This window comes from Musa acuminata, chromosome BXJ2-10 (genome assembly GCF_036884655.1).
Source record: "Musa acuminata AAA Group cultivar baxijiao chromosome BXJ2-10, Cavendish_Baxijiao_AAA, whole genome shotgun sequence".
NCBI lineage: Eukaryota > Viridiplantae > Streptophyta > Magnoliopsida > Zingiberales > Musaceae > Musa > Musa acuminata.
Window position 1 is genome coordinate 24,967,679 of NC_088347.1, and position 15,029 is coordinate 24,982,707.

Genomic DNA, 15,029 nt, shown 5'->3' on the forward strand with positions numbered 1-15,029 from the left:
TATAGTACATTTGCATGCATCAATAATGTGGGAAAAAAATTATAGTACATAAAATGTAATAGAAAATTCAAAATGAAAGCAAGCTGACAAGCATCTGTAACCCGCTAATTATTTTTAGGAATTATCGACCTGTATTAATTACTACAACTGCGATGCACGTCCATCATGCATCAATCACCATTCATTTCATCCTCGTGCGTTATGGAGTTCCAATAGATCTTCAGTATGCATCAACTGGAAACCCATCAATGAGTATATCATATGGTGAGTGAAACTCAAAATAAATACAAATACTGTAAAATAAAAAAAAAACAATTAATTTATGAATCAATACCTAAAACTTATAAACAAATCATTGGTTGGGTCACTTGATCATATGGGCTGATCAAATCAAAGCCCTTATAGAGTACTTGGATCGGACTTGTGGGCTGGGTCTCATGGGCTACTACTCTTACGCTGGTCTTATTGATCCGATTTAGATCACTGCTGGATTTGCCTTTTGTCTCCCATGTACCGGCCCGATTTGGGCTGACGCTCGAATTGAGCCCGGTCTGCTCTAGTCCACTGGCCTATCTGGTCTGTGGTGGGTTATAAACCCCGCCTCGACAAACCGCCTGGCGGAAACCCAAGCTGCGCCGAAGGCTCCCTCCCGTATGGAGGACGACGAGAACGCGGTGAAGGTCTCAGAAGTTGTCGCGGCGGCGAACGAAGAAGCAACGGAGATGGAGGAGAGAGTCGGAGGCGGCGGCGGGGGGCGAGGAGGGGAGGAGGAGGCGGAGGATGATGTGGAAGGCGAGGAGGAGGAGGAGGAGGACGAGGAGGAGGAGGAGGACGACGAGGGTTACACGTTGCGTTTTGATGGCGACACGGATCCCTTGGGCTTGGTCCAAGAGGACAACCACGGCGTCGATCTCTACCGGCAGTTCGAGCGGCTCGAGTACGAAGCCCTCGCCGAGAGAAAGCGCAAGGCCGTCAGCCAAAAAGAACCACCGTAAAGGCCAATCTTTTTTTTCCTTTTTTTAAATTCCTTGTGCTTCCGAGGAAGGAGCAAGTTTTCTTTTTATGAAAGGTATTGTTCGCTTTTTTCTTATTGATTAATTAATTTTGGTAGTGGCGAGTCTGCGAAGAAACCCAGGCGGGAGGATGTTTTAGGCGTCACCATGGAGGAGATCAATGAGCTAATGAATTTTGGTCGCCGGAGAAGATCAAGAGCCGTACGCTTTCTTTCTTGATCTTATCTAGAATTTTTGTTCCTTTGCTCGTTCACCCTCATGGTCAACTGAGGCCGTGAACTAATTGCTGTGGCATGGATTTTGTTGGAGAAGATACGCATGTCATACTTGTTTTTCAGTTCTTGGATGATTTATGCTGCATGTTTTTAACTTTTTGCTCGCTGAAACTTGTCTATATGTCATAATTAATGCTTAAGACACACATTGTAATGATTATTTAAGTAGACCTTAATTTAATACTATGGGATTCCTAAGTTTACAAGTAGTAGAATCTGCATAACATTCTTACTTTCTCATGTCAACTTTTTGTGATATTGCTTGTTGAGACATTTGATTTGGTTATTAGCAGTCAAAGAAAAGGGGAAGAAAAAGGGGGTCAAAGAAAAAACTTAGCCCTGAGGTTTCTAGAAGAATTGGGGATGCTACTCTCTATTACACATCTGGGGATTATGATGAGGTGAGTTTTTAAGACAATTTTGTCAACCAAATATCTTTTGGTTAATCTTGTGATCACAAAAAATAACATTACATTTTCCATTGTTTGAATTTCTGCTGGTGACATACTTATATAACTGCTAATATGTATTCATGTGCATTATGTACATATACCTTATACACAGTGTGCCTTCATGTGTGTGTATTGCTGGTTTTCCGCTGGTTAGATGTCACTCCTTCCTATGTTTAGGGTCATATAGTTTCTCTTCTTGATTTGAACAGCGCTGGAAAGAATGTCCAAATATGAGACAATTAAGATCCATATATTTGTGGCAGCATAACTTCATTGTTGTTGAGAGACAAACCAGACTATATATTAGTCATCTTATGCTGATTTGACAATGGTCTATTTGTAAGTAACTAAGTTTAGCATCTGAGTTCTCAACATCAAAATGCTTTATGAACTATTCTTTGCTGAGTTAGGTTGGTTTGTTTTATGTCTTGATTGAAACCATGCTGTGATTTTGTTGTTTTTGTTGTATTGAGACCAGTGATTTTGTCAATCATTTGGTCTTAGAACATCTCTTCGTGCTTACTACAGGGCATATTTAGCCAACACCTATCCGTATGCCCTTTGAAGTGTCATGAGTTTGGATCACTTGCCTTATTCATTAGGCCCTAACCAACTAGAACCTTGTGTAGATTGACCTGGACTAACCTTTCTGCATGGTATTGAGGATCAGTCTTCACTGTGAGCTAGTTGCATCATGCTGTTTTAGCATGCACCATAATTTTCAGTCCTATTGCAATTAAACTGCTCTTGTTGAGTTTGTCATTAATTTTTGTATAGTGGAGCAATCCTTTTCTTATTAGGATCAGTAACTCCAATCAGCTCGTGGAGTTTCATGGTGTTATATATGTAATGTTAAAATAAAACCATGAAGACCATTTGGACTTCTCAAATATTCACTTTTTTTTCCCCTACAGAGGATGTATCTCTATGCCTGTGTTCAGGTGATAGGAAGGAATTGCTGACTGGCATATCTCACTGCACTAGTCCTTTAGTCCTTTCCATCTTGCTCTAAAGTGTACAAAATCAGTATATGATTATCTGCAGTAACAAGTAGATTGACTTAAAATTTTTTTGGCAATAATGTAATTATAATAAATTTTGCCAAAAATTTTGGCGTATATCTTTTTACTTATCATGAATCTTCAAGGTGCTGCATGGTCCTAGGCTCCAATGGGAAATAGGGCTCAGAGAACATGAAGTTGCTGAAAATAACAGGCATCTTACATCAACCCTGCAAGATTTTAGCCAATAGTTTTTGTTCTATTCTTAAGCTTGCACAATATGTTTCAATTTTTTTTCTAAAAAGAAAACCATACCATTAACCGGTCATCTGAATGTTACTTACATAGCCATGTTGCAAAAACTGTTGAATTCAACTTCCCAGATCTGGGTTGAATTCTGAACACGCCCAAAATTAGCTAACAGAGGTTCCAGCCTATTTGTCTTCCCTCATATAATTGATCATTAAAACACCTACATCTTATGAAGCAATTGAATATCAGCAACAACATTTCTAGGGTAACAGGAGGTATTGTAATGTTCATGTATTTCTTGTTAATGCATGACTGATTGGTTCAATTCATTGAAGCCACTTATTTGGAAACTGTGGTATGCTGACCAGGTTTTATGGCATTGGGCACTTGTACTATGGCATTTCTTTTAATTACTTTTTGAATTTCTAGTATCCATCAAGTGACTTGTTTTTCCACACTATGGACTATGGATTTCAATTTGATATTGATGTTATTCTCATAACAGGCAATTCCTTTGTTGCAAGAAGTTGTGCAGCTTGCACCCAATCTTTCTGATGCATATTATATACTTGGTCTAATATATGATGCCAAAGGTGACAGGGGGAAAGCTCTAAACTTTCACATGATAGCTGCACATTTATCACCCAAGGATCCATCTTTATGGAAAAAACTTGTTGCATGGTCAATGTGAGCTCTCTTAGATCTCGGATTCTTGCAGTTATTGGTTCTTTTTTTTTTAATGTTTCTACCGGTAGTTCTTTTGATCTACAAAATGCTGACTATCAGTATCTAGATTGTTTATATTGGAAAGCAGCAACTGATTTCTACTGCTTCTTTAAAGCCATCATATTTTGTTGTTTGCACTTTGCACATCTTTTAAGCGAAACACTTCTTGCAGTGTTACTTTCTGGGTGAGGAAAATCCACCTAATGTAGCAATTTCGCGTATCCTAAATCTAAGACTTTGAGATCTACAGAACTTTGTCATCGTAAGGTCCATTTACTTCTATTTCCACCTTCAGGCTTGTCTCTGTAAGACATGTGATATCACAAGGATGTGCAAAACCATGGCTTGAAGATGGAATAATCTAATATGTACCTAGTTTGATACCTAAAGATTGGTGTCTTGTATAGGCTATGCCCCATGGCTTAATAAGATTTCAAGTCCACTGTTCTTTATGAAAATGTCCCAAGGACTGGTATGTGCAAAACCATCATGCACTGGCATGGACCAACACAGAAAGGCATGACTTGTTTCATGAACTACATTGGCAGCTCGTGTAAAATTCTCTGCATCATGGTATCCTGCCAGGATAAGTGCCAATTGCCAACAGGCACACTATCATGGCTATCCTAGCTCGTACTTGTAATCTATTTGATGCTGAATAACTTTGTGACCTGCTCTCCACATACTTACATTGTTTTGCCAATGCAGTGAGCAGAAAAATACTGGTCAGATTAAGTATTGTCTTAAAAAGGCAATAACTGCAGATCCAAAAGATGTGGGTCTCAGGTTCGACCTTGCTTTGTTGTACTGTGAACTTGGCGAGTACCAAAAAGCTGCAGAATCATATGATCAGATCATTGGGATATATCCTGCTAACATTCAAGCACTCAAAATGGCTGCAAAGGTTTCAATTTTTTGCTTTCATTTCTTCTTATATAGCTTTCCAAATTCTAGATGAGTTTCTCTTTTTTTGCATCATAGAAACTCTCAAGTAGTCATATTGATATGTTAAAAAAAATATGCATGGTTAGCACTTGGTGCTCCCTCTGGCATCTCATACTGGAATCTTATGACTGTACTTTGCCCGATCAGAAATATGGGCATGGAATGCAACACTGAACCATGCATAGTTCTTGTGCTCTCCTGGCATGATACTGCATGCCTGAACATCCCGGTATGACTGTGCATGGACAAACCATGGGAATACCTTTGTCATAATTTGTTTCCTTACATACTGTATGCATTTGCTTTAGAAACAGTTGCTACCAGTCCTACAAATTTCAGGCTAGTAATCTTTTTATTTACGTTGACAAAAGTTGCTTGACATGTCAGAAGAAAAATATTGATTTTAAAACATAACCAGGAAAGATTTCCAGGCCTATGTTAGGTTTTCTGGTGTACTTTTCTCTCATTTAGATCCTGAGGGGCTTGGATCTGGCTAAGTGGTTACAAGTTGGATTCTGGTGCATTGACTTTTACTTTCATTTGTCACCATTCTGATTTGGTTTAAGGACCGGTGTTTTCCCGTAGATCATATTTCAATATACCAAGTGCATATCAACCTATCTTTCCAATAGTAGAGCATAATTATCTTGTCCTTTGGTCAAAGTTCATTTTATTGCTTTAGAAGAAAAATAACTCATTCTTTTACTTACATCTCCTGATAATGATAGTTGAGAATCGAGACTTCAGTAATGGAAGTGCTTCGAGCTGATGCTTTAGAGTGCAGTTTCAATTGTTTTGGCTAGTTTCTCTTAAAATTTTTAGCTTAAAAATGTGTTACTGTCTTGATTCGTTATGGATAGATACTGTAATTGTCACTTATATCTTGATGTTTATGTAATCTTTACTTCTGAGTTTGCTCCTATTTTGCTTCTTTTATTTCAGATGTACCAGAAGTGTGGTCTAGTTGAGCGGGCTATTAAGATTTTGGAGGATCATGTTAACAGTCATGTTGAATGTGATAATAGTGTTATTAATCTGCTAATTGCATTGTACATAGAAAATGGCTCACATATGGAAGCACTTAAGCTTATTGAACGTGCATGCTCAATCTGTGGCCTGGGAAAGAAAAATCTGTTATATCTGAAAGTGAAAGAGGCTGTCTGTCATGCTCAACTTGGAAATATGCAACATGCTGAGGTTTGTAGTTAGCCACCTTACACCAGACTTATAATTTTAAATGTATTTATATGCTGCAGATTAATTCTTTCCCTGGTTCAGATTATCTGTCTTCATGCTTCAAACATGACACCATGTTATGTTTCATTTTATTATGGTTAGTAGTTGCTACTTATAGCTTGTCTTTGCAAATTTGATATAATCAATTACAGTTATGGTTCCCTGTACTCATAGGACAAGATGTATATATATATATATATATATATATATATATATATATATATATATATATATCCCCTTACACAGCTCATGGTGGGAAATGATCCACATAGCCTTACCCAAATAGTTGGTACGTTATGGCTTTTGCCTCCATGACCCTAAAATCATTGTTTCTTTTACAGGTTCTGCTTAAGGACATGCCAATGGATCTTTGTGCAGATAATGGAGATTTGATTATTGAAGCTGCAGACTCATTTTTGAGTCTCGGGCAATATCAATTTGCAGTTGAATTTTACTCCGTGCTGGAAGATGTTCCTAATCATGACAATGTAAGGTATTCTATGCCATATTCGTTCCTCCAATTTTTGTTTTATAACTATGATGATAGTGACTTCATTTTTGGCCAGTCTCTAATCCAAACAAAAGAGCAGTGCCTTTGTGGCATGGGCTCCCTTCAGAGCCTTTCTTAGTATAGCATAAGTGTTTATGCATTGTTATTGGCCACTTCTGTTATCATGTGTGCAAAGATTTGTTAATTCTTAAAATGTTTACCACTTCATGCTCTATCTAGTTTCTCTAATTATCACTGCACAACCAAAGAAGATCATGATACTCCACAGTGTGTTCCAGTTAAATGACCATTTATTCCCAAACAAACAGGCTCAAAGCCACCAATTCATGTTGGATCATGCTACCTTCTTGTTGAGCCGTGCTAGTTAAGTAAAAATGGAGAAACAATATTTCCTGATACTCCATTTGACCTTGGTTCATTTTTCTTTATTTCTTTTTCAAATAATTTGTTCTAATTTCTTTCTGCCTTGACATGTACGTTGCCCCTAGTAATGAAAGCATTATTGTTCCCTCTTATCCTGTTCGTTCTCAGGAAGAATTTTGGAGTTGTGCTCATGCTGAATGAACTAAAACTGTAACTATTGAATTTGGCTTTTTCAACTGTTAACTTGCTTATTAGTTTTTTTCTGTTAAATGACAAATCATTTATTGTCTAAATTTTTACCTTGGCTAGGAACCAGCTCTATCATTGGAGGATTGATGAAAGGTTTGATAATTGTATGAAATAGCACAACATTTTTTAAAAAGTCCATTCTTCATATGTTAGAAGATAACAATGAAAAATCTACACGATTAGGAATTTAGGAATAATCCATATCAGTTAATTAGTGTAAATTACATGTTCTTTTGTTCATTATTAGCCATTCATGGTCTCAGTTTTAATTTTTATAAGGCAAGGTGTTGTTTTTTTTTTTTCGCCAAAAGAGTGCTAATAATTTTTTTCTGCTCCAAACATGATCTTTGGTAATATTTTCTTGTATTTTGAGTTTTGCAGGGGAACTTACACCTAAAAATTGCTCAATGTTTCTTATCCATGGAGCAACGAGGAAAAGCTATAGCATTCTACTATAAAGGTTACATTTAGCCCATGTAATATCTATAAAATGGTTGTTCTAATTGTTATAAGTAACCATCTAATCTGCTGTAAATAACTTATTTGGTTTGTCTAGAAGTGTTTATTACTGCCTTGAGTCAAATATTTCTTTTTAGAAGATTGTGCCGTTGCATACTTCATTTTTTTTTATACATGAAGAAAACAAAGATTAAAATCTCGATCGGTCCGACACGATTCAGTTGGTATTTACTCGTCCGACCGCCAACCGGTTCGCAGACTGAGAGGTTTGGTCCGATCAATGTATATATTATACTTAGGGTAACATGATGCAAATTCCTTATGCATGCGATGATTTTGCATGGCAACCGCTCTCACTCGCTGCATGAGGAGGTATTTCCTCATGCAAATTCCTGATTCCTTCTCCCTCTTCTTCTCTTTACTACTTGCCCCTCTCCTTCCCTATTGTTGTCTCCTCCCTCCTCCTCACTGTCACTTCCCTCCTCTTCCTTCTTCTCCTTTGTGACAACTCTCCTCCCAACCGATAGCCACCAAGCCTCCTCAGACCTTGACAATCTCCTGCCCAATTCCTCCTCCCTCTTCTCATTAATTATGTTTAAATTTTAATATTTGTGAGCACCTTGCATCGCTAGAGTGAGTGCCTAGCGCTTTTCGAAACACTGGTCATAGGATTAACTGTCTTGCTAATTTGTGTGGCCTTCTCTATTGCACGCTTACAAATTTTGGTTGTTCAAATTCACATACTACTTGTTGGATAAATTAAAGGCACGGGATTTTCAATAGAAGGGAAACTTCATTGCAACCAACAAGAATTTACAACTCGATGTTGTGACACAAGTCCCAAGAGTAGGGAAAGAGGAAACCATCATTGAAAAACTTTGCATGGAAGTGAAGCGGCTGGTTTAATTTAATGCCCATTTCCTAGGTACTCTCTAGGAGGAACATCCTCTATGTACCAATCACTCAAGGGTTAGTAAGTGCTAAGATGGCTGACGTTTTAATTTAATGGCATTCATGTCTTACATCAGTTTTCAGCCCATAACAAGACAAATCTTGTTGTTGCTCAGCATAATGCATTGCAACATAGTGCAACTGAGATTGTACAAGATTGTTTTGTGCATATTTTACATGTTTGTTAAAGACCATTTCTACTAAACACTATGACATTTGTGCAGTTCAATTAGGAAAAAGAACTGGCAGCAGAATATCTCTAGCTAGATTTCTTGTGGGATACATGAACTAGCACTTGTGTAACTTATGTTTGTAAATGTTGGTATACATATACGTTTCTTGTTCATTTTATTTATATTTTCAACTGAAAAAGGCAGTTATCATTTACTTTCTTATCATAATCTCAGTGTTTCTTCTCTAGTCATTGAGTCTTGGCGAAGTGATGTTTTTGTACTTTAATACACTTTAACATGCTAAACCTCCTTTCGATGGAAATATTCCAAATGGTTTATTGATATGGTTACTTATTTTGAAGACATCTGCAGTCAGATATTCGAACTGGAAATTTCCAATTCATATGTCTAAACGTTGCATCTTTGTTTGAAATGAAAAATTATGGAGAAGGCTATACTCGTGAATCTCAGTATTCATGCTTTGAATATGATTGAAACCTTCTTTCATTTTTAATCAACATGCTTCATCTAATCATTTATCCATGTTTCTTTTTGGTTGGTCTTTACTTGTTTCTATAGCAGCTATGTTGCAGTAATTTTTAACCCTCCTTTTTTTTCTGCTGGTGTGAACTATTAATCATGATTTTCTTTATCACAGAGTTCATACTTTCTCCTTGAAAAGAGCTGTCATTTATGCCTGTTAGTTTTAATTTTTTTTCTTTCTAGTGTGTGCTCAAGGTTTTCAAAGTATTCTGTTCTCAGCAATTTGTTTCTATGGCTTGTTTCAGCTTTATCTAAAATTGAGAATGATGTTGATGCCCGTATCATCCTATCTTCTCTTCTCCTTGAAGAAGGAAAAGATCAGGAAACGATTAATCTGCTTTCCCCTCCAAAGGTTTCAGGTAAGTGCATGATTATCCTTTCATATGGTTGTACAGATTGGCAGCTTCTTTAATTGTTTCTATATTTTGTATTACTCTTCAGCACAATTGCCCAATTTAAATTCTGCACAAACCAATCCTTGGTGGGAAAATGGGAAGATAAAAATGCAGCTTGCTAAAATCTATCATGCAAAAGGGAAGCTTGAGGATTTTGTTGACACAATCTATTCATATGTTCGCGAAACACTTGTCATAGAGATCATGAATCGAAAGGTATTGTTCTAGGTTATTCAACTAGAAACAGGAAGCTTCTGTTCTTTTCATGATTGGCTAGTAGTAAGTCAAGCCCTGCAATCTGAATTTTTTTTTTCTGGGTTAAATCTTCAAGCCTTTTACCTGTTTTTATTGTATATTGGAGTTTGCTCGATGTATTAAATCCTTTTTAAATTGCATTTTTTTTACGTGGCTCTCAAGTTTGTTTGTGTTAGTTGTAATTAGTTGTCTAAGTAATTGGCCTGCAGATGATAGAAACTTTCTGAAGAATTTCCAACAGATGGTGCACAAATCTAACCATTATGAGTGAAACTTTAGAGCACAATCTATACTGCTAAACCAATCATTGCACTTAGATTTTTCTCTATATCATAGGAAATTTATCCATCTATCAAAATAATTAGACAGTCACTAATTCTCCACTTCATAAGTTTGTTTCGAAGCCCTAAAATGTAGATGGACGTTCTCTCAGGTAACCTGTAGTGTAAGTTGAAAATATTCTCCAGGTTTTTCTTGGTGTTGAGTAAATAAACCAAAACTTTTGGTAGTCTTGCTTTTCTCAATAAGTACTGCAGCTTTATTTTGTCCTTGACAAGATATTCTGTTCAATATAGTATTCCTAAAAAAATCCCAATATAGGATTGGTAAATCGACTGCAAACCAACTTCTATCTTGTTTTATGTTGTCCCTAGACATGTTGTTTCGGTAAATGTATGGGTACATATGAATATTCATTTCATTTATGTGCACTATGTATTTATTGGTCTTGTTTAAGATTATTTACATATTTGTATAATTATATCATTAAATTTTAGCAATCTCATGCTCTACTATGTGAGTATTCATTCATAATCATATGACTTGATGTTTCTAATTCACAGTATTGTTACTTCCAAGTAGGTGCGTCCAGCAAAAAAAATCGCAAAAAGTGTATTATTTGAAAGAGTCAAGTTGTTAGATGATCAACAGGCAGATAACCTATTCCGTGGCTTCAAGCCAGTTGCAAGAATGTCAGAGTTGTAAGTTTCTTTTTCTTCTTTTTAGTTATTATTATTTTCATGTGTATTGCTTGTAGATATTTACACTACATAATATTTGTACACAAAATATCAATGGCATGAGAGCATTTGCTATTACAAAATCAAAATAGAAGTTGCCAGTCTGAACTCATCTCTTCATGCCAATAGTACAGGCCATACACCATCGAGGATTGATACGTGAAACTAGAAATATTTGTCTTGAAAAGGAGATTTGTAATAGAGATCATATGTTGGTAAAATCCATGATTTCACAAATAGTAACTCGTCGACTAAAGAAAAATAATGTGCTTTATCTGAAAAAATCAGGAAGAAAATTTAAAAATATCCTTTGCCTTACACCTAATACAATTTTCTTCTGTCATCTTGTGAAGAAAGATTAAGAGAAGATAGAGATAATATAGAAAATAATATGACATAACATAAAGAATCATGTAAGTGTTTCATGATTAAAATAGGAAAAAGAATTCCTTCAATTCCAATCACTACAGAAAAGCTTCAGTCTCACCTTACCAGATAGAATACTCTTATTTTATTCTGTTTTGGCTGCCAGCCGTGCATGCACATACACACCTCCTTTCTCCTAGCACTTTCCACACCTTCTGCCATCTAGCCCTAACTTTCCTCTCTTTGGTCATCTTTCTTCCTCTCTCCTTTGCAAGGTACTATAATGACTAACCCAGCAACTGTCAACTCATGTTATTGTAATGATTAGTGACCGGCACTGAAGTGGATCAGTGTTTCCAAGAGGTTCACACATGCATGATACTGGATCAAATATGTGCATTGCTTTTGAATATTTTTGGTGCTTTTTGTTTGCTTTTCTTCTCACGAGCAGATTACCTGTTCTGGTTTTCTTTTACTGCTACATCTTTAATAATTTCAGTTGCTTTTTCTTCTTTTATACAGAAAAGTAATTTCTGTAGATCTTTTATTGTCTTCTGTTAAGGGTCAAAGCAGTTAGAGCAAAGAAGTCCCTTCAAAAACTAGCAGCTCTAAAGGAAGAAAAGAAAGCAGCAGCATTGGGTGCTGGGTTAGATTGGCAAAGTGATTCAGATGATGAGATTCCGGTATTATATATATATATATATATATATATATATATATATATATATATATATATATATATATATATTGCTCTATTTTATTCACTTGATCTTGTTTCTTCCATGTGATGAGCTTGATAACTTGTCTTAATGATCTAATGCTATTTTCTATAGCGGAAGGCAAAACAAGAACCTCCTCTGCCTGATCTCCTAAAGGATGTGGAGCATCATCAGTTCATTTTAGATGTTGGTACCTTTGTCACCACTTTTTCTTTGTTCTAATTGCTTGACTTTTCTTCTCATGTATGCATCTAGCAAGAAACATGAAGGGATAGTATTCTAGAACTTAGGAACCTTTAATTTCCTTGTTCTCCTCACTATAATGATTTCTTAGTACACATTCAGTGGTGACATATCAAAAATTTCATTGTGGCACAGCTGTTAAGGTCGATTTGATTTGTCATCAAAGCACCAAGCATATCAAAAATTCATTTAAAAGAAGCTTGTTAATGTTTTATTGCTGACAAATAGAAACCTATTTTTTGTTGATTAAAAATTTAACGGTCAATTTTTGTAGCCTTATCTGACATGGATCATGTTTTGCATTTGTTTTATGAAAATTGTAATGACTTTCCTAATGATTATTAGGCATTATTATGTCATTAATTTATTTATATATTGAAAACATTTGTAGCTCTGCAAAGCCTTGGTGTCTGTGCAACGATATTGGGAAGCATTAGAGATTATCAATCACACTCTGAGATTAGAGTACAACACGATTTCTACTGAGAAAAAAGAGGAGTTTCGATCACTGGGTGCACGTAAGAAATTGTTATTTCATCTCTATATCTGTTTAAACAGTCTATTGGATACAGCATTTAGTGTTGTGACAAATTGTTATGCCTTGGTTAAAGAAATTATGTTGAGATCTACTTTAAGTGTTTAGCATACATGTTATGTGAATGGAAAGAGTAATTTCAAAAAAACAGTTACTAATTTTTAAAAAAATTATGTATATTGACATTTTTACTCATATGCAGATATTGCATACAGCACTAGAGATCCAAAACATGGTTACAATTATGTAAGATATATAGTTCAACAACATCCGCACAGCATAGCTGCCTGGAATTGCTATTATAAGGTTGTTTCAAGGTAATTATATGTTTTTACACTGGGCTTATATGCTGTTATTACAAGGTTTGCTGAATTTTTCCCCTCTTTCTAGGTTAGAATATCGTTTTTCAAGGCATTTGAAGTTTCTCCACCATATGCGAGTGGAGCTAAAAGATTGTGTAATGCCAATGATAATTTATGGCCATCAATTTACTATGATTAGCCAGCACCAGTCAGCTGCTCGGGAGTATTTGGAAGCTTACAAAGTTCAGCCAAAAAATCCGCTGATCAATTTATGTGTTGGTATGATTTGTGTTGATTGACTTTTCCATCTGGGCAATTTATTGGCACAGCTTATTGTTTATTTTCCTGCAGGCACAGCCTTGATTAATTTAGCGCTGGGGTTTAGGCTTCAGAAAAAGCACTACTGTGTAGCTCAAGGTTTTGCATTTCTTTACAAATATCTGCGCATCTGCAATAACAGTCAGGTTATTGTTCGATAATTCTCCAAATGATTTTTCATATCATACATGCATTATCATCATGAATTGTTCAGCAATGTTTCGTCATTTTTTTTATTGACAACTCATCATCTTCTTGAAATTTTATTTGATATTCATATTTCCTTGCATCAGAAGAGGAATATTTTTTGTGATAGTTATAATCTACTCCGATTAGGAAATGTTTTGCTCAATGTGCATGCATGCTATGTCATGTTTAGCAACTATCTAGTCAGTATGAATGCCACTTGTAGCTGCTTGTGGCAGTTGTACTGAAACAGGCGAATATGGAGGGTTTAACTCTCATCTGGATTTTAAATTAAAGGAAACATTATTTTCCTATCAGAAAATCATTTAATTGCCACATACATCTAGATCACTTCATCTTACCCAACCATAGCAAAACTTCAACTTCTTACCCAATAGAACATTGACATGATACTTTGGGCTACTTTTCAGGAAGCCTTGTACAACATTGCGCGGGCGTATCAGCATGTCGGCCTTGTTACCCTGGCGGCTATTTATTATGAAAAGGTGCTTGCAATGCAAGAGAATGATTACCCCATCCCCAAACTTCCATATGAAGATTCAAGTGTTCCAGTAACTATGAAGCCAGGCTATTGTAATCTTCACAGAGAGGCTGCCTATAATTTGCACTTGATTTACAAGAAGAGTGGGGCTACAGATCTTGCCAGACAGCTCTTAAAAAATTATTGTTCTATTTGACTGTATATTGATGCACGACATGATAAAAGTTCCAGAAGATATGCTTTTGTTGCATCAAAGCCTAGCGTGCCAAGATTTGATGAAGTTCCGCATCTGGGAGGTTACAAAAGGTTAAAGCTGGAATCGACTGCCACAGTGATGAATATATCCTCTTCACAAAGTTTTGGTTTGGAATCCATTCCAGTAACATGGAATTGATGTATATTGGTTAATTTCTTTAATACTTGTATTGTTGCTTCAAACCCTTCTTTACAAATCATGGCAAGGCCTCATGTCTCACACCCACAATATGTAACATCATATGCATAGTTTTATCCAAACCCTATATGCATAACTAAAGAAAGTTATCGTATTTTTATTTTTATTACTTCTATCGATATGAATGTAGTGAGAAATGTATAATTTTAAAATTAAAATATATTAATTATTAAATAAAATGATACGATTTCTCTTGTATATAATATTTTTAATACTTGTACATAGTTTATAATATCCAATAAAAAAAATTTAAATATAAAATATTTAAAATTTATACTCATATACATAAAATGTGTACTCCTATATCGTATGTCATTATATATATATATATATATATATATGTTTTCACATCGTATGTCATAATATATATATTTATTCTTATAATATATATGTGCATTTCACATCGCATGTTATAATATTTATACGCACTCTTATACTACACATCATAGCATATGTATATGCTTTCACATCGTACGTGATAATATATGTATGTATATAAGATATTTTTATCGTAATTCATATATTTTTATACTTATAAAATATATACATTCACATTTAGCACATGACAATCATATCATCTACATGT

General features: G+C 35.5%; 1 protein-coding gene across 3 annotated transcripts; it reads left to right on the plus strand.

Moving 5' to 3' along the window:
• Positions 1–641: 641 nt before the first annotated feature.
• LOC104000749 (uncharacterized) lies at positions 642–14,549 on the plus strand. Of its 3 annotated transcripts, none has more exons than XM_009422871.3 (18): positions 642–991; positions 1,112–1,214; positions 1,579–1,689; positions 3,499–3,680; positions 4,428–4,623; positions 5,607–5,861; positions 6,242–6,388; positions 7,405–7,483; positions 9,395–9,508; positions 9,591–9,760; positions 10,661–10,779; positions 11,747–11,867; positions 12,018–12,089; positions 12,538–12,664; positions 12,884–12,998; positions 13,072–13,262; positions 13,335–13,447; positions 13,919–14,549. In XM_009422871.3, the coding sequence occupies exons 1-18, from the start codon at positions 654–656 to the stop codon at positions 14,183–14,185; spliced, it is 2,820 nt and encodes a 939-aa protein (XP_009421146.2). In that variant the 5' UTR covers positions 642–653; the 3' UTR covers positions 14,186–14,549. The 3 variants fall into 3 exon arrangements, 2 of the variants coding, with proteins under 2 accessions (XP_009421146.2, XP_009421147.2); XM_009422872.3 differs by having other exon boundaries at positions 1,582–1,689; XR_001975724.2 differs by lacking the exon at positions 13,919–14,549 and having other exon boundaries at positions 13,077–13,262.
• The last annotated feature ends 480 nt before the right edge of the window (positions 14,550–15,029 follow it).